This window comes from Hemiscyllium ocellatum, chromosome 16, assembly GCF_020745735.1.
Source record: "Hemiscyllium ocellatum isolate sHemOce1 chromosome 16, sHemOce1.pat.X.cur, whole genome shotgun sequence".
Classification (NCBI taxonomy): domain Eukaryota; kingdom Metazoa; phylum Chordata; class Chondrichthyes; order Orectolobiformes; family Hemiscylliidae; genus Hemiscyllium; species Hemiscyllium ocellatum.
In genome coordinates this window covers 57,156,748-57,182,115 of record NC_083416.1, presented here as the reverse complement: position 1 = coordinate 57,182,115, position 25,368 = coordinate 57,156,748, and the positions used below count along the sequence as shown (strand labels likewise).

At 38.9% G+C, this 25,368-nt stretch overlaps 1 protein-coding gene across 7 annotated transcripts in view; it reads left to right on the top strand.

Moving 5' to 3' along the window:
* Positions 1-25,368, top strand: part of LOC132823222 (long-chain-fatty-acid--CoA ligase 6-like) — a 100,465-nt gene that overhangs the window by 51,780 nt on the left and 23,317 nt on the right. For 6 of the 7 annotated variants that reach the window (XM_060836843.1, XM_060836845.1, XM_060836847.1 and 3 more), the window contains 6 exons: positions 1,470-1,604; positions 4,762-4,896; positions 5,897-5,992; positions 13,508-13,580; positions 17,337-17,425; positions 20,280-20,396. In XM_060836843.1, coding sequence (XP_060692826.1) covers positions 1,470-1,604; positions 4,762-4,896; positions 5,897-5,992; positions 13,508-13,580; positions 17,337-17,425; positions 20,280-20,396 — 645 coding nt within the window. The remainder of the gene's footprint in view (positions 1-1,469; positions 1,605-4,761; positions 4,897-5,896; positions 5,993-13,507; positions 13,581-17,336; positions 17,426-20,279; positions 20,397-25,368) is intronic. The other variant, XM_060836842.1, reaches the window with a different exon arrangement.

Below are 25,368 nucleotides of genomic sequence, written 5' to 3'. Positions count from 1 at the left end.
CTTAGCAAGCTACTCTGTTGACAGGCAGTAAGGAATGGACAACAAATTGACGCAGAGTGGAGGGCACATCTCTGTTTGCATTAATGATGCTGAGGGTGGAGATGGTCGAGAGCATAAAGTTCCTGGGGGTGAAGATCACACCCACATTGACGCACGACAGTCAAGAAGGCACAACATCACCCTTTTTTTTCCCTCAGGAGGCTAAAAAAATTCAGTATGTCCATAAAGACTCTTATGAATATTTGTAGAATCACCATAGAAAGCCTTCTCTCTGGATGCATCATGGCATAGTATGGCAACTGCTGACCCCAAGAACGCCAGAAACAGCAGAGTTGTGAACACAGCGCAGTCCATCATGCAAACCAGCCTTCCATTCATTGACTTCATCTATCCTTCCTGCTGCATCAAAAAAACAAATAATCAAGGACCCCTCCCACTCCCAGATCATCTCTTCCACCTTGTTCTGTTGGGCAGAAGATATCAATGTTTGAATACACTTATGAACAGATTCAGATAATGCTGTTAGATTAGATTCCCTACAGTGTGGAATTAGGCCATTCGGCCTAACCAGTCCATACCGACTCTCCAAAGAGCAACCCACACAGACCCACTTTTCTCTGACCAATTATTAGACTTCTGAATGGAACTCTTAAATCTCAATGTTGATTTCTATCTGCACCTTCTTGACAGTTGTAACACTATCCTGCACTCTGTTCAGTTGCCCAGACATGCTTGTACAGTACAATCTGCCTGTAAAGCACCTAAGATGACACTTTTCACTGTAACTCTGTACTCATGGTTAATAAATCAAAACAATTCAAATTAAATGCTGGCCTTGTTAGTGACATCAACATTCCATGAAAAAATAAATCTGTAACAACTCTGTAATCCAGTGTTTCACTGCTTATCTCTATAGTTTGGCACATCCATTTCCAACAAGTCTCCATCAAAATTTCCTTTTGAAATTTTTGATCATATGTGCTTCCACCACACACCAAAGCAGCAAGCTCCTGGTCAGTCAAGGAGCTCTTGCTTTGATTGCTGTACCTTCTTCCCACTTGTTGGAATGTGCCTTGCCTCCTTGAAACATGGATTCATGCTGCACAAAAGGCACTTTGGCCCATTGAATCTGCACTGACATTAATTACACACTTCATCACTAACATCTTCTCCTTTAAAGATGAGCCATTGTTCCCTTGCAGATTTTCATATAAATCTTTGCTTTAATTTTATCCTAGCGAGATCCCACTCATCCCACTGAAGTTAACCTCATCAGATTTAGAAGTTCAACTTTGGACTATTCCTTGCTCTTCTCCATTACGAATCTAAATCTTATGATACAATAATCATTCTTAACCCAATGCATCCCACAGCCTCTTGGTCATCTTACAAATATTCTATTTGCTCACGGCTAACTTGAAATTCTTTGAACAATTTGTACAAAAATATATGATTTCATTTTCTTCCAGTCTGTCGTAATATGTCACGGAGGCCGGATAGGTTTCTTCCAAGGTGATATTAGACTGCTGTCTGATGATATGAAGGCCCTTCATCCAACCATTTTTCCTGTTGTTCCAAGACTGCTAAATCGAATGTATGATAAGGTAAGCTCTCTGTAATTATTCACAGTTTGGTATGTGTTGCAGAATGTGTGAACAACTTACATTTGCAAGACAACAACTTGCATTTATACAGAATATTTAAAGAAGAGGAATACCTGAATGTCTTTTATATAGGGGTGAATAAAAATAAAATAGTTTTTAAAAATGAATCAAGGAATGGATGGTAAGTTTGTGCAAGTTAAGAGAGGTAACCAAAAGTTTTGTTTAAAAAAATTTGAATATTAAGTGAGAAGAGAGACAGGGACATATTATGATGAGTGACAGGTCAGGTTTAAACACAAACTGTTTTATTGACCATTAGTGGCTTGGATGTACAGAAGTTTAGAATGGGAGTACTTGACGGATTTGGGAGTCCATAAGACTAGATGAGACTTTATATTCATTCATGTGATGTGGCTGACACTGGTTAGGCCATGATTTATTGCCCATCCTTAATTACCCAGAAGGCAGTTGAAGTCTCCCACATTGCTGTGAGTCTAAGGTCACATATACGTCAGACCAGGCAAGGGTGGCTGTTTTGCACATTAGGGAATCAGGATACTTTGTCATGACAATTGGCAATGGTTACACAGTTGCCATTTAGGCTAGCTTTTTAATTCCATATTTTTAGTCAATTCATATTTCATCATCTGCCTTTAATCAAATAGAAACTATTTTCCCAGAACATTAGCTTGGGATTCTGGATTACAGATCTAGTGATATTACCACGAAGTTACCACTTCCTCAAGAGGTAAAATGAGAATAGATGCTGGATGGATTTGAAGATAAAAATTTGAAGATATGTTAAATACATTTGATGATGAGGAACAGCATGGACAAGTGGAAAATAAGGTTCTGTAATTTATTATGGATAAACTTATAGCTGAATTAAGATTAAATTGGTGTACAGATAGAGGACAGTCAGAGGTATAGCTAGGTCTTTGTCCATGGACTACAATTCCTAACCCTTACCTAAGGATAAATTCCTCAGCCTTCACCATGGAGTCCTACAACACATATACAGACCCTTGGATCCAGCTTGTCCATTCTGACACAGTATCTCAAACTAATTAGTCCCATTTTCCTGTGTTTGGCCCATATCCCTCTAATCCTTTTATGTTGTCTGTCAAAGTATCTTTTAAATATTGTAACTGTATCTGCAACTACCATTTCCTCAGGCAGTTCATTCCATATATAACCCACCTGCTGTGTGAAGAAGTTGCCCCTCGGGTCCCTTTTAAATCTTTCTCCTCTCACCTTAAAATTATGCCCTATAATTTTAAACTCCCTTACCCTCAGGGGGGAAAAAGACCCTTGCTATTCACATATGCCCCTCATGATTTTATAAATCTCTATAAGATTATCCCTCAACCTCCTATATTTCAGCCGATCGAGCCTCTCCTCATAACTCCAGTCCCGGTGAGATGCTCCTAAATCTTTTCAGCACCTTCTCCAGTTTAATAATGTCCTATAGGACGGTGACCAGAACTGTACACAGTACTCGGAGCGTGATAGAGTTTAGGAAGAAAAGGCCCCCAGATTTTCTACAGCTCAGTAAGTCCTGTGGCCTGATGTTGTTAGGCCTTTGAAGTTAAATCTGAGTTAAAAATTAAAATGGCAGTTGTGCAAGTGGGGGCTGAGGCCACTGGTAAATTATCCTGGCTGCAGCAACAAAGAAACTTAGTTGATATTATCTCACCCATTTTGATCGGCCAAGGTATCTTATCTCATCTGAAACAAGTGGGAAGCACAATATGAAAACAGCAAGCTTTGACTAGGGGTGACATGGATAAACACAGAGGAACCTCCATTATCTGAACGAGATGGGCGGGCACTATTTCGTTCGGATAACTGATTATTCAGTTAATTGATTCAATGCCTGCCCTCTGGGGCTCAGAGTTTTCTGTTTAAATCTGCTCCCTGTTCAGGAGGTGAGGCAGCACACAGCGCATGAGCACCACCCCCCCCCCCCCCCGAACCCCGCCCAACAACGGCCCCCACCATCCACCCCCCATCCCTGTTCCTCCCCATCCGCCCTGGGGCAGCCGGACCGGACACTAACAGTAAGACTGCTGCTGCCTTTGGGAGGTGAGTCTCCAAATAGCGCGCACACACAAAGCCTTTTACTGTAACTTTTTGACAGGTTCCACCTTTTCTTTGTACAGGACAATGTTGGAGAGGTTATTTGGGGAAGGGGGGGATTTTAGGATACACCCCTGTGTAGAACTCCAAGGAAAGTGTGGGAAGAGAGGGAGGGAGGGAGAGGGAGCAGAAATTTGGAGATTGTGCCTGGGCTCCCATCAATGTCCAGGACTGTTCTCAGCAGCATTTCAGTAAGCCAAGTTCACTTTTAATTACTGTAAACAAAAGACATGATCAGTGTTGGAAAGACATCTGATGTAATGTTTCTATCGGCACCTGGAGATCTAATTCAGATAGTTGTTATTTGGATAATTGCGGTTCCTCTGTAAATGGGAGAGAGAGTGAGACTTTATCTTTGTCAAACAGTTTGCTGGGTTTGGATATGGGAAGAAAGAATCTGAGATTTTTTAGGATTTTTTTGATATATTACAAGTAAGCCTTCAATAGTACTGTCACAGTAATACCAGCTTACACATGTGCACAAATTTACCCCCTTCATTGTAATATGCCTATTATCAGTTGTTTACATTTATAGCCATTCATAATGGCTTTCCACATTTTCAAGTACTTATCAGACCATTGAAAGATGAAACATTTCACTAAGGTTTACACACTAGTTAACCTTGCAGTCAAACAAAGCTTAATCTAAAAATCTAATGGAAATGGGTCTGGGTGGATTACTCTTTGAAGGGTCGGTGTGGACTGGTTGGGCCAAAGGGCCTGTTTCCGCACTGTAGGGAATCTAATCTAAAAACAACTTCAATTGGGTAAGGCAAGTTGTTAAATCTGCTACAAATTGGACTGGAAATGAATATGCAATGGCTTCCCTACACAAGTCTCCGATAAGTTAGCTGTCAAACCCCAATGGTTTCTGGTGCTCAAAAAAGCACATTAATAAAAGGAATCTTTTGGAAAATGGCAGAATTTCAGTGGGCAATTTCAACACTGCGCTGACTGAACAGTATACCTTCCTGGTATAGCAACACTAAAGTACAAATTTCTTTTCAATTATATTTAGATATTTAGCCAGGCAGGCACACCAGTAAAACGCTGGCTACTTGAATTTGCAGCCAGAAGAAAGGCAACTGAAGTGCGAAATGGCATCATACGGAACAACAGTCTGTGGGATAAACTCTTTTTCAAAAAAATACAGGTAAAGTAAATATTCATTTTACAAATTCACTTTGAGATAATTAGAGGCAATGCTTAAAAAAAGCACTTCTGTCTGTCTAATTGTCTCCTGGGAAGTGCTTTAGGATTGTATTTTGTGACCTAAACTGATGTGCTAAGAATTAATTCATTACAGCTTGATTTGAAAATGGTTTGTTAGATAAAATGTAGGTCAGTGTATTATTAGGAAAAATTTGTAAAGTCAATTCTTTTATCTTTGGCTGTATGTAACAATGTGATTTTAAGCACCACTTGGAAGTAGCCCACTCTCCTGCAGAGTAGCAAACATCTATTTGATTTCTTCTGTGGTAACAAAAAGCACAACATAATATATGTGATTTTAAAAAAAACATTGAGAATCAGCCTTTAGTCTATACCAGACTCGCCACAATAAAATAAAGCCTGGCTACAGTTATCTCCAATTATCTTCAATTCTGGCAGTGAAAAGGACAAGAAAACTACATAAGAATGCATCTCATGCCACATGTCAGTGACTACTTTTAGTATAATTTAAGATATTTTAATTTCTACTTATTATGGAGCTCCAGTACTGCACAGGGAACAGTTTGCTGACATTAACAATGGGATTATTAGCACGGTGCTCCACAGGGAGCCATAGAAATTGGTGTTTAGGTCACATGGGAGGGATCTGAGACAAGAAAAATTTGCACCAGCTAAAAATATAACACTATTGGTTTTTGTGGCTCAGTCACCTCCTTTACAGCCACTTTGGTAATGAATGGGATGCAAATCCATTTGTCTTTTCAATTTATCTTGAAACTGCAATGTCAGAATCGAAAATTAACTGAAATATCACTTGCAAGAGAGCATTTTAAAATTACGCAATAAAACCAGTTTAAATATTTTGGATTGGCAAAGGTGTGTGTGTGTGTGTGTGTGTGTGTGTGTGTGTGTTATATATACTTAAAAATTGGTGAAAGTTATGTATTGCTTTGCATTTGACCACTGTATTAACTACACAGGATAGCCTTGGAGGAAAGGTGAGAATGATTGTCACAGGTGCTGCCCCTGCCTCACCTGCTGTACTTGGCTTCCTAAGAGCAGCACTCGGTTGTCAGGTATGAAAACCAGAATTTTATTTATTCCTTCATTACAATTCTTTCAGATTTCATAAAATGTTTTTTAATTAATCCAATTTTTGGGGAAAAAAGTATACTTCTCAACAGTTTTCTCAAAAAATGTCTCCGCAAGTACCACAACAATGAATGATTGCATGTTCAGTTCTCTTTTCTTTTTGGTGAGTTCTTGATTGTGCCTGATCAGCTTTGGGGACGTATTGAAGAGAGGCCTAAAGTACAAACTTGTCAGGTTAATCGGAGAGCTGGAGTGTTGGTGTTAATTAATTTGTTGCTCCTATCACAGACAAAGTTCACCATATTGAGTGCCAATCACCTAGTTAAAAGCCGACTGGTAATCTTCAGCAACTATCCTGACCATTTGCAGGCCTTGTCAGTGGTATCCCATCCTGCAAGTCAAAGGCGAAGAGCTTCTGGGTCCTGAAGATCATTAGTTGAGGCCAATCCCCAGGGATATAGTGTCATTGAATCACCAGAGTTGTACAGCACAGAAACAGACCCTTCAGTCTACCTCATCCAAGCTGACCAGATATCCTAAATTAATCTAGTCCCATTTGCCAGCACTTGGCCCTTATCCCTCTAAACCCTTCCTATTCATATACCCATCCAGATGCCTTTTAAATGTTACAATTTTACCAGCTTCCACCATTCCTTTGGCAGCTCATTACACATACACACCACCTGTTTGAAAAAAAAATGCCCCTTAGATTCCTTTTATATCTTTTTCCTGTCACCTTCAACCTGTGTCCTCTACTTTTGCTCCTCTATCCTGGTGAAAAAAGACCTTGGTTATTCACCCTCATGATTTTATAAACATTCATAAGGTCACCACTCCACTTCCAATATTCTAGGGAAAACAGCCCCAGCCTATTCAGCCTCTCCCTCTTGCTCAAAGCCTACAATCCCAGTAACTTCTTCTAAATCCTGTTTGCACTCTTTCAGGTTTAACAGCATTGCTCCTATAGCACGATATATGTGCTATGTCATATACAGCTGCAACAGGATACCCCAAATCCTGCACTCAATGCACTGACTAATAAAGGCAAGTGTACCAAACACCTTCTTTATACCCTCCCTATCTGTGACTCCACCTTCAGAGGAATTATTAACCTGCACCCCAAGGGTTCTTCATTTGGCAATGCATCCCAGGACCCCCCTACTATTAACTGTGTAAGTTCTGCCTTGATTTGCCTTGCCAAAATGCAACACCTCACATTTATCTAAATTAAATTCCATCTGTCACTCTTGGACTCATTGGCCCATCTGATCAAGATCCCGCTGTACACCGAGATAACCTTCCTACTGTCCACTACACCACCAATTCTGGTATCACGTGTAAACTTATGAACCATTCCTCCTGATTTAACATCCAAGTCCTTCATAGAAATGAAAAAAAAAGTGGACCCAGCTCCAATCCTTGCAGCACAACACTAGTCACAGGTCTATAGTCCAACAACCCTCCACCATCAACCTGTTTCCTACCTTCAAACCAATTTTGTATCCAAATGGCTAGCTTTCTCTCGAATCCACGTGATCTAACTTTACTAACTGGTCTTCCATGCAGAACCTGTCAAAAGTCTTGTCGAAGTCTGTACAGACAACGTCTACCACTCTGCCTTAATTGTTACTTCAGAAATCTCATTCAAGTTCATGGCAAGATGATGATTTTTCTTTTGCTTATTGGGTGGTAGGGATCATGGAGAAATTTGGGTCTTGAAGGCAAAGTCAGAGGGATGGCTTTCAGAAGCTACCATTTGTCCCCATCCATGCCTCCTATTCCCATTATTTTGGGACGGATAGAATTTCATCCCTTAGCCCAGCAGGAGGATTGCCCTTGTTTCTCGGTCTTTGTCATCTGCAGGTAATTAAGACAATAATGAGTTGAGACTACTTAATAGCCTTAATTGCTGGTGAGTCAAAAAATATACCCAACATGCTTTTTTGTCCTGCATCTTAGTTAGTGACATTTTGAGATGAAGGTAAGTATTATCTCCATGGCTAACTCTCTCAATCATTTCCACTTCTCACCATTTCTCAGGAAGGGGATAATTGCACCCCAGACTTGTTGAGGGAAATGGGGCAAGGTCTGGTAGGTAACTGTCACATGACACATTGAAGCATTTCAAGAGCAGGTTTGGATAAATAATGGGCTTATGCCCCCAGCTGGCCAATGGTATTGCTGCTTTAATATTCATATCTGGATCCAATAACCCAGTTGTGTAATCCTGATTTGCATGCTTCAGTTACTCATGGGTTAGGCATGGGCATTAAAGCAAGTCTATATCTCTGCCATGTTTCCTGAGCCCTCCAGCAATTATTCTTTTTTAAAAAATTGTCATGTCCCAATAGTAAATATTTGAATTAAAAAAAAATTGGCTCATAAAATGAGTAGAAATCTTGGCTGATCAAGGACAAAGCACAATACAAGATGGCATCTTAAGCCATGATTTAAAAAAATAGTGTAATAAATGAGAACAACTTCCATAAAGTGTTAGAGGTATCAATCCAAAATGAATACAAATCATTAACCCCACAAAGAGGTACTACTTATGAGGATCAAAACCCAACAATGTGTAACTGATAGGTGAAAGAAGTTATATTCTAAAACCAAAAAAACTTAGTTTGGTTAGCAGAAAGTCACACACCGACTTAAGTTAAAACTGGCCAGTCCCAGTCCCTGACGTAGAGGAAACAGAATTTGTTTACATGCAGCTCTATATCACCTACAGAGATAGACATTGGCACCCAAAATTGTTCCTCCTCATATCTCCTTTCCCAACGCTTTTAAAAAGCATGAGCTCAGGAAACTCTTTGTCATGAAGATTGAGATCATTCAACCAGCTGTCTCTGCCACTTCCTTCTCTCCTTGTCCACCATCAAAGGTCAAAGACAGAATGGACTAGATTGCTCCTATGTAGGAAAACAATATGCTTTTATGTCTGCCTCTTACATCATTTGAAGTGTTTTTTTTAAGGCCAACTGTTACAACATGGGATAAACCCTCCTGCTTAATTTACACCAACAACACAGAAAAGATTTATCCTGTGCAATAATCTGTGAAAATTTGAAAGGCCAAGAACTATTTAAAGTAAAAATTAACAACTTTATTTCTTTAAGTATAACAGAGAATAATTAATTAACAACTATTTACAACTCCTTCCTCTATCTTATCTTTTACCTTCCCTTTCTACAATACTAGTCAGATTAAAAACCCCAATTAAGATTTACCAAAAATTCAAGTTTCAAAACCAGCCAGTTGTCGAATCTTCTATTTGGAACTTCCTGTGTTGTCTTTTCTTGGGGAATATAAAGTAACCCTTAAGAAAGGTATTTTTCGGGCAATCTCTACTTGCTGGTGTCGTGGCAGTTCTCCTCCCCACTGTTCAATTTTCCCCTGTCTTATTACCCCCCCCCCCACCCCAGAGTATTGGATTGTGTCACATGCTTTAAAGATTGTCAATATAATAAATTCAAATTTGATTGGAATTTGGCATTTTGTTGGGGTATATTTTAAACTGATTGGTGTAATTCAAATCTGTTTTTGTCTTCAGGCAACCAGCTACTCTAGTAGCTAGACCACATGTTACATTATATTTTATTCAGAACACTTGGTGTTGTCAGGTAGTTCTGCTAGCTTTTAACTCTTAAAGGTTCCAATACTTCCACATCTTCATAACACAAGCTTCAATTAAATCCAGCCTTAAATACTAACTTTCCTTTAATTTCTCTCTTGCGTGCCCTCTAGAAGCTCTTTGTTCATAAAAACCCACCTCATTCTCCTGAGATTCTCCCCACTAAATGGGACATCCAATATTTACTATGGCTCCCATGCCTGTTGTTATTAATCGTTCTGTCTTGCTAAGCTTTGTCACCTCTCTCTAAAGTGTGCCTCTCCCATTAAAAAGAATTCTTGACTATTACTACTTTGCAAATTACAGCCAAATCTCAATCTCCCTTTACTCTCCAAAGTTCTTCAATGTGCTGCTTCACCACCCACAGTTGAGTGTTTCCTGAAACTCTGGAACTTAAGCTCCCAAGACCTTCAAATCTGGAATTGTCTTGCTAAAACTCTCCAACCCCCTTTCTTCCTTTTAAGAGATTTTTAAAAATAAAATTCTGACCAAGCTTTACATTTGTCCTTCTATTTCCTTACTTGACTTGTAACATTGCTGTGAAACAATTTTTGGAACTTTTTTTTTAATTTAAGGATGCTGTATAAGTAAAATTTGATGAAAATTATTCAGACAGAAAATGGATCTCTTTCCTACCTTCTGTCATTAAAGCAAAAATATAATGCCTTATTTGTTCACTCATCAAGACACAATTTCTAAAAAGGCTCATTTGTACATTGAGGAAAAATGTAATACCATGAAACATCAAATCCTCTCCTCCCTTTCTCTTCCTACTGTCTGGATTCTCCTCCTCTCCAATCCTCCTCTCTTACTCAGTATCCCATTTCTGTCTGAATCTCTCTGCTTGTGCCTTTTTCCTTTTTTACCTTCTCTCACTCCTCTCCTTCACCTCTCTTTCTCCTTGTTTTCCTTCTCTTAACACTGACTTCCATGTTACTCCACATTTGATGACATCTAGCTGTAGAGTTCTTATATATAAAATATATACTTCTTGGTGTTCTTTGAAATTTTCACAAGGACTACTTCACTCTTCTGAACTCTTTAATTATTTTGTTAGGTTAGAACATTACCTAAATATTCAAAAGCATAGTTACCAAACATTCCATACATTAAGAACACCAGTAGAGACCCTTGCAAGACACTATTATTCACGTTTGTCCTGTCAATTAGACTGCCTGCCCACTATTCCAAATTCCGTCTCTTACAAAAGCTAATTTCCAGACTGGGACAAGAATTTGCCTTCAATTCCATTTTAGCTAACTTTACTTAGAAATCTCTTCCGACGTCCATCCTCATGAGTCTGTGCCTCTTGACATGCATTTGAATAACATTCATGATATCTTCCTGACCATATTTTAGTCATTTCTTCAAAGAAAAATTAATTGAGGTTGGTAATCCACCATTTATCAATTGTCTCTGAGCTGAAATTTTTCAGCATTCAGTCACACTGTCCTTAACTATACAAACTAATATATTTCTGTACTTGAAACAAAATGTATGGAATGGGCTTTCAGCTATTTAGAATTTAGTTATCCTGTAGTTAGTGATCAAGGGACTAAAAGGGAGGAGAAAACAAACACAGTGGCTATTATGAGAGCAAACTCTGGAAACTTATGACCCAGCCTCTACAGCCCTTTCTTTGGTACAAAATTCCATAAATTCACAACCATCTGACAGAAATTATTCCTTTGCCCTGCCCTAAAAAGATGACCACCTATTCTGAGATTATGCTTGCTGGCCCTAGATTCTCTCACAATAAAAAACAACCTTGCCTCATCTATCCTGTCAAATCCTGAATCTTTCATATTTCAGTAAAGTTAAATCTCATTCTTCTAAACTCTGAAAACAGGCCCAACCTACTCAAACCTTTCCTCATAAGATCGATCCTTCTCTGTTCCATTTCCAAAGCCAGTAAAACTTTTGTTAGATAAGGGGCTCACAACTGTTCACAATATTTCCGCTGTAGTCTGATTAGTATCTTGTATAATTATGGTTAGACTTCCCTTTTTTTTAATACTCCTGTCCTTTTGAGATAAAGGTCCATTCCATTTGCTGAACTTGCATGATTTTTGAGATATCTACATGAGGAAGCTTTCAACAGTCTTTCCCTAATTAAATAATAATATTTTCTCACTTTATATTCTGTCAAGTTTTTGTCCACTCAACCTGTCTATATCCCTCTGTAGACTCTGTGTCATCGTCATTATTTGCCTTCCCACCTATTGTTGTTTCATCTAAAAAGTCACTTCATATGTACTGTAAATAATTGTGGCCCCAGAACTGATCCCTCTGGTACTGCATTGATTACAGGTTGCCATCCTGAAAATGCTCATCCTTAACCAAATTCCCTACTTTTATTTGTTAGCAGATCCTCTATTAAGGCTAATATACCACCTGCAAGCCGTGGGCTCTTAGGTAGCCTAATATATAGCACCTTGTCTCATTTTTGGATTTTCAGAAGGCATATTAGATCACTGCTTTACCTTTATGCTGCTTCTTACTTCCTCAAACAATTCTAAGAAATTTCCTCTTGGAGAAGCCATGCTGACTCAACTTCATCATATTATGTATTTCTAAATGCTCACCTATTACATCCTTCAGAGTAGACTCGAACATTTTTGCAATAACAAATATTAAGCTAACTGGCCTGTAGTTACCTGTTTTTTTGTCTCCTTCCCTTTTTAAATAAAGGTGTCAAGTCAACAGTTTTCCAATCCTCAGGGAATTGTCCAGAATCTAAAGCTCTAAGAATCTCTGTAGCTAATTCTTTTAATGTGCTAGTATGCATCCCATCAGGTCCAAGTGACTTTTAGTTCCTTAGCCCTATCAATTTCCCTAGCACTTCTTCTCTAATGATAGTTATTGTATTTAATTTTTCTCCTCCTTTGCCCCTTGATTAATAAGTAATTTTGAAATGTCATTAATACCTTCTCCAGTTAACACTGATACAAAGTATGTATTCAGTTCCTCTGCTATGCCCTGATTCCTCGCTGGAACTCTATACTATAGAGAAGTGTAGATCTAGGAACAACCTGATCAAGATTTTCAAGGAGATCAAAGCTGGGATTTAAACATTGAGGATCATGTGTCTTTTTCAAAAGACAGAGGGAAGAAAAGATGTTGGGGTATCATTTAGTATAGATGGAATAAGTGGTATTGCAGGAACTGATCTTCTATCAGAAGACGTAGAATCTGCATTAGTGAAAGCAAGAAATTACAAGAGGAAGAGTACATTGGTCAGAATAGTCTGTAAGTAGGAAGCAATGACATTTCCTCTTTCTCAAGTAAACCTTGTAATTGCCTCCTTCATTTTTAAAATAGTGAACTGTGTTTTAATTGAAGTTTGATATAGCTACATACTAAAAAGAATTAATAATCTTTGCTATGATGAATGGAAGGAGTTGATTCACCCATCCTCACCTAGCCATAATGCATCTCAGAAGGATGAAAGGCTTGAAGACTCATTTGATGTTCAGAGTAGTAATCAGTCAGCTGATTAACGCTCCACTTCATGAACATCGGATTTGAATTCTAGCACTACTTTGTCAATTATAATAAGGTCGCTATCATTAATGGCTGAACTGTCACTCAGAATATTGTACTCTCGTTTTGTCAGTCTCTATTCTGTACACTCTATTTTTCTGTTTAAAAACTCTCAAAATATTGCAAAGGATTATCTCAGGTGGTTTTAGCTAATAATAAGTGATATTGAAAGATGTCAGTAATTGCACAGTAATTGTCCTTTTCTGCTTAGTCTATTATATGAAACCAAATATAGGAATTTTAAGAAATTATGAGAATGAAAATATTAACCTTGCCATATGTTTAACGTTTCACATATGTATAACCACTGTGATTTGGTTAGGTCTATGAAGGTTATGGACAGACTGAATGTACAGCTGGATGTACCTTTACCACACCTGGAGACTGGACATCAGGTATTAATTGATACCTTTTTATTGCTATTTCAAATATATGTATTCACTACATATCAAAGCTTGCTAAAATATCTCCAGTTTCTGCTAAAATAGAACAGTGCATTCAGGAGTAATAGGAAAATGTCCTGAATACTGGCTGCAGCCCTTTGGAAAAGCATCAGCGAGATGATGTTCAGGGAAGAGCTTCCCTATTTGGCTTCGGAGCAGAATTAGTGGAGGCTTGAGAATAGCTTGCTCACTTATCCTTTATCTCAGTCATTTATATGTTATCACATAGAGAGACCAAAGGAAGGCGAACGCATGAAAAATTACTTGTAAACATAAAAGCCAATCCTCTTCCTAATTAAATCATTAAAAAAATCTCCTTTTGGAGATGCACATGTGGGTAGACAATTTTGACCATGGCTATTCTAAAACGTAGTATGGCTACCCAATGGAAATGAACATTGGAAGAGGTATTTACTGGCTAGACAAATTGCTAGTATACATATTACACTATTAGACAATGTCAAAAGTACCCCCGTCTCAACCAACAATACATTTCAGATCAAGCTAAAATCAAAATCAGAAATATGGTACATCAAGGCAAGTGATAGGGAGGTAGTATCTGAGAGGGTAAGGTAGATGAGGATGGAGAGAGATGAACTGGAGAAAGGGAAGGTGAGAGAAGTGGAGATAATCATTCAGGAGAGGAGAGAGGAAGAAACAGAAAAAAACAGCAGAGCATGGATGAGGATAGTGGAATTGGGATGAGAATATAGTGGGGAGAAGGCAATGGGGAAGAAAAGCAGAAAGGCAAAGTGGAAAGGGAAAGAATGGAGATAACAAAATGGGAAGAGAGGAAAGATGGAGAAGGAGGGCAGATGGGGAGGGGAGGAAGAGTGTGCAGTGAGAGCAGGTGAGGGAGTAGAGATGTCGGTGAATTTTGATTATAGAGTTGAGAAAGTATAGAGGCAGGGAGAAAAGGAAAGGCAATAGCAATCATACGGAAGAATGGCTTAAAAATTGGAAGGGAAATGGTAAAATGATGAGAAGGTTATTGGAACATAAGTAAGAGGAAGAAATGAAAAGGGGAAAATAGTTGGAAGAAGAAAAGGAAAGAGATATGAGAATCCAAGGACAATGGAAAGTCTTTAGGGAATTGTAGGAAATGAGGCAAATGGGGAGGAGCAGGAATGCTGACTGAAGTTGGATATGGACGAAAAAGGGAATACATTTACTAAAAGGAAGAAAGGTGTGAAAAAGAAGCAAAGGACAGTGATGAGAAGAGAAGACCCGAGGGGAAGGCAGAAGAGCGGAGCTGGAGGAAAAATAAATTATCGATGGAGAAAATAGAAAAGATTTGGTGAACTAAATGCTGATAAAGAGGACAGAATGAAAGGGCAATATAAGGAGGAGAAAGAGTTTCAAGGTCGAGAAATCTAGTAGGATGAGGTTTGATGGAAAGGTGGAAAGGCCAAGATGGAAAGCGAGGACAGAAAAAGAAGGGGATAAGATTTAGAGATGGAAAGAAGAGAGGAAGTGAGGGAAACACAGTAAATAAACAAGAAAAGGGGGAGTGCAGTGAAGAGTGAGGGAGAGTAATATGAAAACAGTGAGAGGAGAGGAAGGAAGCATACAAAAATGTTGCCAAACCAAGCTGGAGAGATGGAAAAGATGACCAGTGACAGTAAATGATAAAGTAAAATGAGGAGAGACAAATGGAGTATGAAAAGGAGAGGTGTGGTGAAGAGAATGAGAGAGGTACAGGAGTCGGGGAGTGAGGAAGAGAAACATGAGAATGTTTCCAGTCACCTGGTCAAACCTGGCTCTGTTTCAGGAGAGTAAGCATAGATCTGTTCAGAAAAAAATGTAGTGAACAAACTCGTTTGATAATTTGATGTTGTAACATAGAAGCTGGATATAGGTCGTGCCATTGATGTGGTTCACATGGACTTTCAAAAGGCAGTGGACATGTCAAAGAACAGCTCTCTGCCTGTATTCCTGGTGAAGGGCTTTTGCTTGAAACGTCGATTTTACTGCTTCTCAGTGCTCTTCCAGCACCACTAATCCAGATTGTCAAAGAACAGGCTTATCAACAAATCTAGAACATATGGAACAAGAGGGAAAATTGCAGCAGAGGTATGGAATTGACTGAGTGGCAGGAAACAAAAAGTAGTGGTGAATAGTTGTTTTTTTTTTTGGATTGATGGAATTCCCCAGGAATTTGTGTTAGCCCCTTGCTCTTCCTGATGTGTGATAATGACCTAGACATTGGCGAACAGATTCAAAATTTGAAGATGATTGTGCACTTGGAAGTACTGTGAACCTTAGGGAAGATAGTGTCGGACTTCAAGAAATAGGCTGGTTAGTGGAATGAGTCAACAAGTGGAAGGTGATATTTAATGTGATGTGTGAGGAGATTAGTTTTGTAGGAAGAATGTGAAGAGACAATATAAAATAAAAAGTACAATTTGAAGGGTTGCAAGAATTTAGGCACCTGGCGGTATATGTGTAAAGTAGTTGAAGGCGACAAGTGGCGAGAAAGTGATTAATAATGCATAATACATCCTAGGCTTTATAAATCGGGCTATGGAATACAAAATAAAGAAGTAATGATAAATCCATCTAAAACATTGTTTCAGCCTCAGTTGGAGTTTGGTATCAAGTCCTGGACACTACACCTTAGGGAAAATGTGAAAGAGTGATATGAAGGATGAAGCACTTCAGCTGTGTCGATATGTTGGAGACACTTGGGCAATGTTCCTTGGTGAAGAGAAAGTTAAGACTGGATTTGATAGAGAAAGATTGGGAGAAACTGTTTCTGTTGGTGGAAGGGTCCAGAACCAAAGAACATCAGTTTAAGGTGATTGGCAAAAGAAGCAATGGAAACATGAATAAAGAAGCTTTTTAATTCAAAAAGCTTAGCATCTGGAATGCACTGCACTGGTGGAGGATCACTTACTTGAGTCCTTCAGAAGACAATTGGATAACTACTTGAAAAGAGAAAGAAATTAGCAGGCCTTCAGGAAGAAGTAGGAGAATGGGAGAGCTGACACAGGCAAGTAGGTTTTCTGTGCTATGAGCATTACGTGGCTATATTATTTGTGGGAGGACATAAGATGACGGGAGAGAAAAGGAACAGGAGAAAGGTGGGAGAGGGAAACAACGAAAGAGAAAAGAAAGAGAGATTAGGCGGTGATGGGGAAAATCTAGGAGATGATCAAGAGAGGAAATTTAAGGTTAATAGCTCAACTCTAATTTGTCGGTCTCTTGGCTATTCTGGCAGTCATGTTGGTGTCTGATAGTTGATTGGTCACTATTAGATTTACTACATTTTGTTTTGTTTTCTGTTTTGAAAACTCAGGGGAGAATCTTTTTCCTATCTTGTAGCCGTCTAACTCCTCCCTCTCTTTCTTCACTGTTCTCCACATCTCATACATGTGGTTAAACTTCAGTATTCAACCTGTAGTATTTCTGGTTTAAGACTAATATTATTTTTCTGATTTTAAAGTCAATATAGAAAGAAATCAAAATATTTTGGGGAAATGGGGTTCTTTTTGTATATTTTTAATAAAGAGATATTTATATTGCCTCGTTTAATGATTGCCATAACAAGAGCTCCCAGTTTCTCCAGTAAAATTTTAGTTATGTCGACATAATCCGTAAACCTCATCATCATTTAATCATGAACTAAATTACAATTTCTCCTTCCTATCAGGATACAAGATTCAAATGTTACTTGATTATTAATATTGCTTAATTTTCATTCTGCAGGACATGTTGGAGCTCCATTGCCTTGTAATTATCTCAAACTTATCAATGTAGATGAAATGAAGTATTTTTCTGCTAAAGGAGAGGGAGAGGTAGGTAAATGCTTACATTTCAAATATTCTTCCCTATTTATAGGTATTCCCATTTCACTCTCGGTGAAAGGGGCAGACAGCAAAGAGATTCTATCTTTTAAAATGAACGGGGCGTGGAATTAATGTAAACACTGTATGCTGGAGAAACTAATCTGTTGATATTTTGAGTATAATATGATGTGCATTTTAGATTTTAGCCTTCTGGATCACTGGGATCATTTCTGGTGACTTGTATAAGTGGTACAGTCTTCACATAAACCAACATCCTTTCAGGTAGGTTTGCTAGTGTTCTTGGAAAGGATTTAAACTAGTTCAGCAGGTGGCGGGGTGCAGCATGAGTACAATAGCGACACAATAGAGTAAAGGAACCAAGATAGAGAGAGTTCAGCCATGTTACAATTTAGGAGAGCGAGGCAAAGCTGAATAGCCTGTACTTTAATGCTAGGAGTATTATAGGTAAGACGATTGTGGATTGGCACATGAAATTGCGATGTCGTCAGCATAGATATGGTTGATGGGGGGGGCAAGACTGGCAACTCAACATTCCAGGGTATAGGATCTTCAGTTGAATAGGAGAAGGTGTAAAGAGGGGATGGTGTTGCATTATTCAGGAGGGTATGTTATAGGCTCCCATGCAATCAGTTGATAATAGAGGAAAAGATACGTAAACAATTCACTGAGATGTGTAATAATGATAGGGTAACTATACCAGATTTTAACTTCTTAAACATTAGTTGGGATAGTTATAGAGTAAAGATTTTAGAAGGGGTAATTATGCATGGGGCCAAAGGATATTGTTAGGATGGTAAACAAATACTTCAAATCTATCTTTCCTCTGGAAAAGGAAGATTATGGTACAGAGTTTGGGGAAGAGCACTATAAGGGTTTTAAGCTGATGGACATCGGGTGTGAAGACGTTTTTACAGGCTTAAAAGTGAACAACCCTCTGATCAAGATGAGTTGCATATCTGGCTGCTGTGTGGCAGGAGAGGAAATTACAGGGGCTCTGACCTAAATGTTTTATTTCTATATGGCCAGAGAAGTGTTGGAAGATTGGAGAACAGCTATTGTGGTCCCACTTTTCAAGAAAGTGAGATGAACAAACCAGGGATTTACAGACCAATGAGTCTAACATCAGCAGTAGCGAAACTATTGGAGAATATCAATCTGCACTTGGAGAGACAAGGTTTGATCAGAAGTAGTCAGCATGGCTTTGTCAGTGGGAGATCATGCCTAACAAATTTTTCGATGATATGATCAGGTGTGTAGATGAGGTAGTGAACTGATATATAGTTTATATTGATTTTCAGCAAAGCCTTTGAAAAGCTCCCACAGGAAGGGACGCAGAGGAGAATCACCAGAATGACACCTGGGATGGAATATTTTGGCTATAAAAGAGGTTGGATACGTTTGCAGTTGTTTCTTTACAGCAGAGAATGCTGAGTGGGGATCAGATTGAGGTGTATAAGATTGAGGCTTCGATAGGGTGGGTAGGGAAGCAGCTTTTCCCTTGATCAGTAATGAGGTAGCATAATTTTAAGGTGAAGGGCAACAGGTTTACAGGTAATTTGAGGAAAAGGATTTTCACCCAGAGGGTGGTGGGAATCTGGAATACTACCTGAGAGGATAGTAGAGGAAGTAAATCTCAGAACCTTTTAAAACATGCATGGATGAGCACATGAAACCCTGAAATATCATAACATTAAGGCTATGGGCCAAGTCCTAGAAAGTGGGATCAGTGTAAGCAGATCACAGACTGAATAGGCCAAAGGTCCTCTTCTGTACTATATGATGCTTTGAATTGGAAGGGGGTTTGAAAAGTGCTAATTTTCAGTTGCTGTAATTTCTGTTGCTCTAATAATTGACTAAAAAGAAGGAACAGGGAACAATACCAGGATCTGGTTGAATAGGCCCAGTGCATTATTAATAGTGAGCCATGTGAGCCAGCTAGTTTACCAGAAATGAGCCCTTGAAGCTGGGGCTATAGGGTTGTCAAGAGTAGACTTCAAACAAATCCATAACACAGACAAGGAAGAGTTCAACACCTTTCTCTGGGAGGGAGAATTGACCATTTCCAGGGTGCGAACTTGGAGGATTATGACTGGGAAAAGTAATGGCAATCATTTGATGGTGGTAGTGGTGGTGATGATGAAGGTAAGAGATTGTCAATGTAGTGATTGGGGTTGAGAATGATGGTCACTAGTGCCTCATTGCAGCTGTCCTTTTCCATGCTGTTCCAGAGTATTCCAGTATCTTTGTTCTCAAAGAGTGGCCCACAGTAGTCCCTTTTTTAAAGACTGCAAGTTAAACCTAGGTGGTCTGTGATAGGATTGAGTATTAGTATTTGTGGCATTAGGGAAAACCTACGTTTCAGAATATCTTCAACGATGCTTTTATTTTTCCATTTGCAAAGAACTTGAAAGCAAAATATACTATGGATGCTGGAACTCTGAAACAAAAGTGGAAAATGCTGGAGAAACTCAGCAAGTCTGGCAACAGTTAAGGAGAGAGAAACAGTCAACATTTTGTCTGTTGTGACTCTTCAGAACAGTTCAGGGTTCATTTTTTTTTCTGCTTTCCGTGGAACTGAATAATCTGCCTCCTCTTCTCATTTCAGTTTATCTTTATGTCATCTTAAAAGCAAATGATTTATCTTGTTCATACTGTTGCAAACCTCACTCCACCTTATACCAGACAGGTCAACCTAAACTTTTTACTTGCAACAGTTCTAGAAAAGCAAATGCTACAGCATGTGGGCCTAACATGAAAGCAACTTGAATTTGGAAGAAGTATGAAAAATAGTTGAAATAGAATATTTTTTCACTGATCATTGTGAATGTCCATTACGTTGTAGATCTGTGTGAAAGGACCAAATGTGTTCAAAGGCTACCTCAAAGACACTGAGAAAACAGATGAAGCACTGGACAAAGACAGTTGGTTGCATACTGGGGATATTGGTAAATGGTTACCTGTGAGTATGTACTATATAAATATCATTATTTAGTAAAACTGAGAAATGTATTTTTAATAGTCGATTTTAGAAATAATATATTTTATAATGTTTTCCTTGTGAAACACAATATTCAGCCTGAGTGCAATTATGATGAATTCATATCAAAACATGAATATAAATAGTTGTTTATTGAATGTTAGATAAATAGGTGGTTACCACATTTTTGGGACATCAGAATTTTATCTGGAGATGTGTATTTATGGCTTTTCTATTTCACACCGTATATATGAATGAGAGATATTGGGTCCACTGAAATTCTATGCCTGAGTGTGAATTAATATATTCATTCTGATTTTAAGAGAGGTAAATGATAAGTTACTTGGTTATTGGAATTCTGCAGAACAGGAAGGAAAAACTGAGGTAGTGAGGACTGATCGAGAAGTCAGAGTTGATAAAGTGTGGCGTTGGAAAAAGCACAGCAGGTCAGGCAGCATCTGAGGAGCAAGAGAGTCAATGTTTCGGGTATAGCCCTTCATCAGAAAAAAAAACTATGGAAGGATATCGATAAGAGAGAGCAAAAGAAAGAAACTGATACTGCCGTTGCTGTTTGAATTCATGTATCACTGGATATCAGAGTGCATCTGGGAAAATTAACAAACAGTGAAATTCACAACTGATCTTGGAGGAACTGTTGGGTAAAGTTCATAGCACAGAAGGATGGATTGCACCTAAATTGGAAGGGGACTAATATACTGGAGCTGCTTGGGAGGATTTAAACTAGTAAGATGGTGGGGGGGGGGGGGGGGGCAGTGGGACCAAGGTCGATAATGAGAAAAGAGGTCAATCTGAGACTGATACAGTTGAGAACAGAAGTGAGTCAAACAGTCAGAGCAGGCAGGGACAAAGTACGACTAATAAATTAAACTGCACGGGGCCTAACAGGGAAGGCAGATGAACTCCAGGCATGGTTAGGAACATGGGACTGGGATATCATGGCAATTACAGAAATATGGCTCAAGGATGGGCAGGATTGGCAGCTTAATGTTCCAGGATACAAATGCTAGGAAGGATAGAAAGGGAGACAAGAGAGGAGGGGCAATGGCATTTTTAATAAGAGATAGCATTACAGCTGTACTGAGGGAGGATATTCCTGGAAATACATCCAGGGAAGTTATTTGGGTGGAACTGAGAAATAAGACATGGATGATCACCTGATTGGGATTGTATAATAGACCTCCTAATATTCAAAGGGAAATTGAGAAACAAATTTATAAGGAGATCTCAGCCATCTGTAAGAATAATAGGGTGGTTATGGTAGGGGATTTTAACTTTCCAAACATAGGCTGGGACTGCCATAGTGTTAAAGGGTTTAGAGGGAGAAAAATTTGTTAAGTGTGTGCAAGAAAATTTTATGATTCAGTATGTGGATGTACCTACTAGATAGGGTGCAAAACTTGACCCACTCTTAGAAAATAAGGCAGGGCAGGTGACTGAGGTGTCAGTGGTAGGGCACTTTGGGGCCAGTGACCATAATTCTATTAGTTTTAAAATAGTGATGGAAAAGGATAGACCAGATCTAAAAGTTGAAGTTCTAAATTGGAGAAAGGCTAATTTTGATGGCATTAGGCAAGAACTTTCAAAAGCTGATTGGAGGCAGATGTTCGCAGGTAAAGGGACCACTGAAAAATGGGAAGCCTTTAGGAATGAGATAACCACAATCCAGATAAAGTATATTCTTGATAGGGTGAATGGAAAGGCCGGTAGGTATAGGGAATGCTGGTTGACTAAAGAAATTGAGGGTTTGGTTAAGAAAAAGAAGGAAGCATATGTCAGATATAGACAGGATAGATTGAGTGAATCCTTAGAGTATAAAGAAAGTAAGCGGGAAATCAGGAGAGCAAAATGGGGACATGAGATAGCTTTGGCAAATAGAATTAAGGAGAATCCAAAAGGTTTTCACAAATACATTAAGGACAAAAGGGTAACTAGGGAGAAAATAGGGCCCCTCAAAGATCAGTGAGGCAGCCTTTGTGTGGAGCCACAGAAAATGGGGAAGATACTAAACTAGTATTTTGCATCAGTATTTACTGTGGAAAAGGATATGGAAGATGTAGACATTTGGGAAATATATGGTGACAGCGTGGAAAATGTCCAAATTACAGGTGAGGAAGTGCTGGATGTCTTGAGATGCATTAAGGTGGATAATTCCCCAGGACCTGATCAGATATACCCTAGAACTCTGTGGGAAGCTAGAGAAGTGATTGCTGGGCCTCTTGCTGAGATATTTGTATCATCGATAGTCACAGGTGAGGTGCTGGAAGACTGGAGGTTAGCTAACGTGGTGCCACTGTTTAAGAAGGGTGGTAAGGTCAAGCCAGGGAACTATAGATGAGTGAACCTGAAGTCAGTGGTGGGCATGTTGTTGAAGGGAATCCTGAGGGACAGGGTGTACATGTATATGGAAAGGCAAGGACTGATTAGGGATAGTCAACATCACTTTGTGCATGGGAAATCATGTCTCACAAACTTGATTGAGTTTTTTGAAGAAGTAACAAAGAGAATTGATGAGGGCACAGAGGGTGATAAGTGTATGGAATGATCTGTCAAAGGAAGTGGTGGAGATTGGTACAATTGCAACATTTAAGAGGCATTTGGATGGGCGTATGAATAGGAAGGGTTTGGAGGGATATGGGCCGGGTGCTGGTAGGTGTGACTAGATTGGGTTGGGATATCTGGTCGGCATGGATGGGTTGGACTGAAGGGTCTGTTTCCATGCTGTACATCTCTATGACTATGACTTGAAGAAACAGTCATGTTCATTGGAGTTGTATGCTTTGTCTATTTGCACAGTTACCTGTGTTATGGAGGAGACAAGACCCTTCAAAACCTCTTTAAGCAGGTAGCCCAGACCGTAACTTTGCTATTTGTTTAGCTAGGTGTGTAGTGGATATTCCTGGTATCAATTGGCTGAGTTGACTGCCAAGCTTTAAACTTAACAAAATTTATTTCCAAATTTATAGAATGAAACATAAAGAACAGAAAATAGACTACCCGATAACTTATCCTATCCAAACCCAACTTAATGATGCTGTTCCGAAAATACCCACATCCGTTAGCACACACAGTAAAATATGGCACAGGCAACTCTCAGTTCGAAATCATGAAGAGCAGAAGGAGAGAAAGTATCCAGCCTTTCTTTACACATGCAACTGCTGAACTGAACCAAAAAAACCTCAGCTGCCAGGACTGGCCACTCCCTTTTCATTGTACAAGTTATTTCTAAAATATGAAAGCCTTTGGCCTGAGGTATCATCTGTTTAAGGGTAAACAAAAAGGGCCCAATAAACTATTCATCTTTGCACCAACTCTGCCATTTCAGAGGTTGGTCTGTTTTACAACCCCTCTGAAAAGAAATCAAGGAACACAGTAACTTTGAGAAAAAAGAACAGCTTTGTGATACCTGGTGTTGACCAATATTCTTCAAGGACCAAATGAATTATGATACAATTGTTGTGATGTTGCAAAATTTTTAAAGTTGGGTTAAGTGAAGGAATTAATAATTTTATAGAGAGGCTTGTCACATTTGCTAGTTGTGATTCTCAGGACTCCAGTTTAAGGCATTTTGGGCAAAGTTAGCTGCAATGAAGTCTTGTGTAGTAAATTATCAATTTAATATCAAGCTGATGGAATATGGAAACATCAAAAGCAGTTGCATTTATTTGGCAAGTATCACAGCGGTACAAAGTACCAAAGTACAAAGCAAACTCTGTGGATCACAGTTTTCATTCAATCAAAAATATTGATTGCTGGTAAAAAAAAATGAAATTAGTCTGGATGGCAGCCTTAGACCTGACAGCTAAGAATTTAATGCTACCATTTTCAGTGTAAGAAAGCCAAAACAGCAGACCTGTCTACTTAATGGATCAATCGATCTGTTAATGGTATTTCTTGATGGAATTGGTTGATGGAGAAATCTCTTGCATGGCACCTTTTAATGTCAACATGAATCAGTGGAACAGGCAATATTTTGATTTAAAGTTTTCTCCAAAACGTGGCTGTCCAAAATGGAGTTTGTTTAAAAAAAACACATACTACTTATATCCACAAGATGTCACTCTATGGTGTATGAAACAGTTTTGTAATGTAGAAAACATAACAACAGACAATTTTCACATACACTATCACAAATGGCAATGTTGAATTTGCTGGACAAGCTATTTTAGTAATGTCCGTTGTGGAAGAATTGTTGAACTTCACTATGTTCCCATCCACCACCTCTATATCTCGTTTCACATCTCCCCTTTATTCCTCAGCCCTAGGCATATCGAATCAGTATGTCAGATATAGTAAAACAAAGAACTGCAGACACTGGAAATCTGAAACAAAAATAGAAAGTGCTAGAGAAACTTAACAGGCTTGGCAGGATCAATGGATAGAGAGAGAAAAACACAACTAATGTTTTGAGTCCAGTGACCCTTTTGTCAGAAATGAAAACAGCTGGAAAAAAGTGACATTTGTACTGACAGGGAGTGGGGTGGGTGAGCCAAATAGATGGAAGAGGTGCCCAGAGAGAAAGTGGGGAAAAAAAGGAAGGCTGATAAAGATATTGTTGATAGTAAACCAGGGAATAAATAAATGTTGAATAGGTGTTATTGGGAATTGTGAATAATTGAAAATGGATTGGCTGTTCTGGGAGCAACTTATAGAACAGGATCTGGGGATGTGTGAGTGCATAAGGAGCATAAAGGTTCATACTCTGAGATTGTTAAACTGAACGTATAGTCCTGAGGGCTCTATTCAGAAGATGATGCACAGTTCCTCCAGTTTGCAAGCTCTTTTCCCCCTCACTATCCAACGTCCTAGGCACAACTTGCAGGTGAAGCAGTGATTTATCTACACTTCATTCAAGTTAGTCCATTGTATTTGACAATAGACAATAGGTGCAGGAGTAGGCCATTCTGCTCTTCGAGCCTGCACCACCATTCAATAT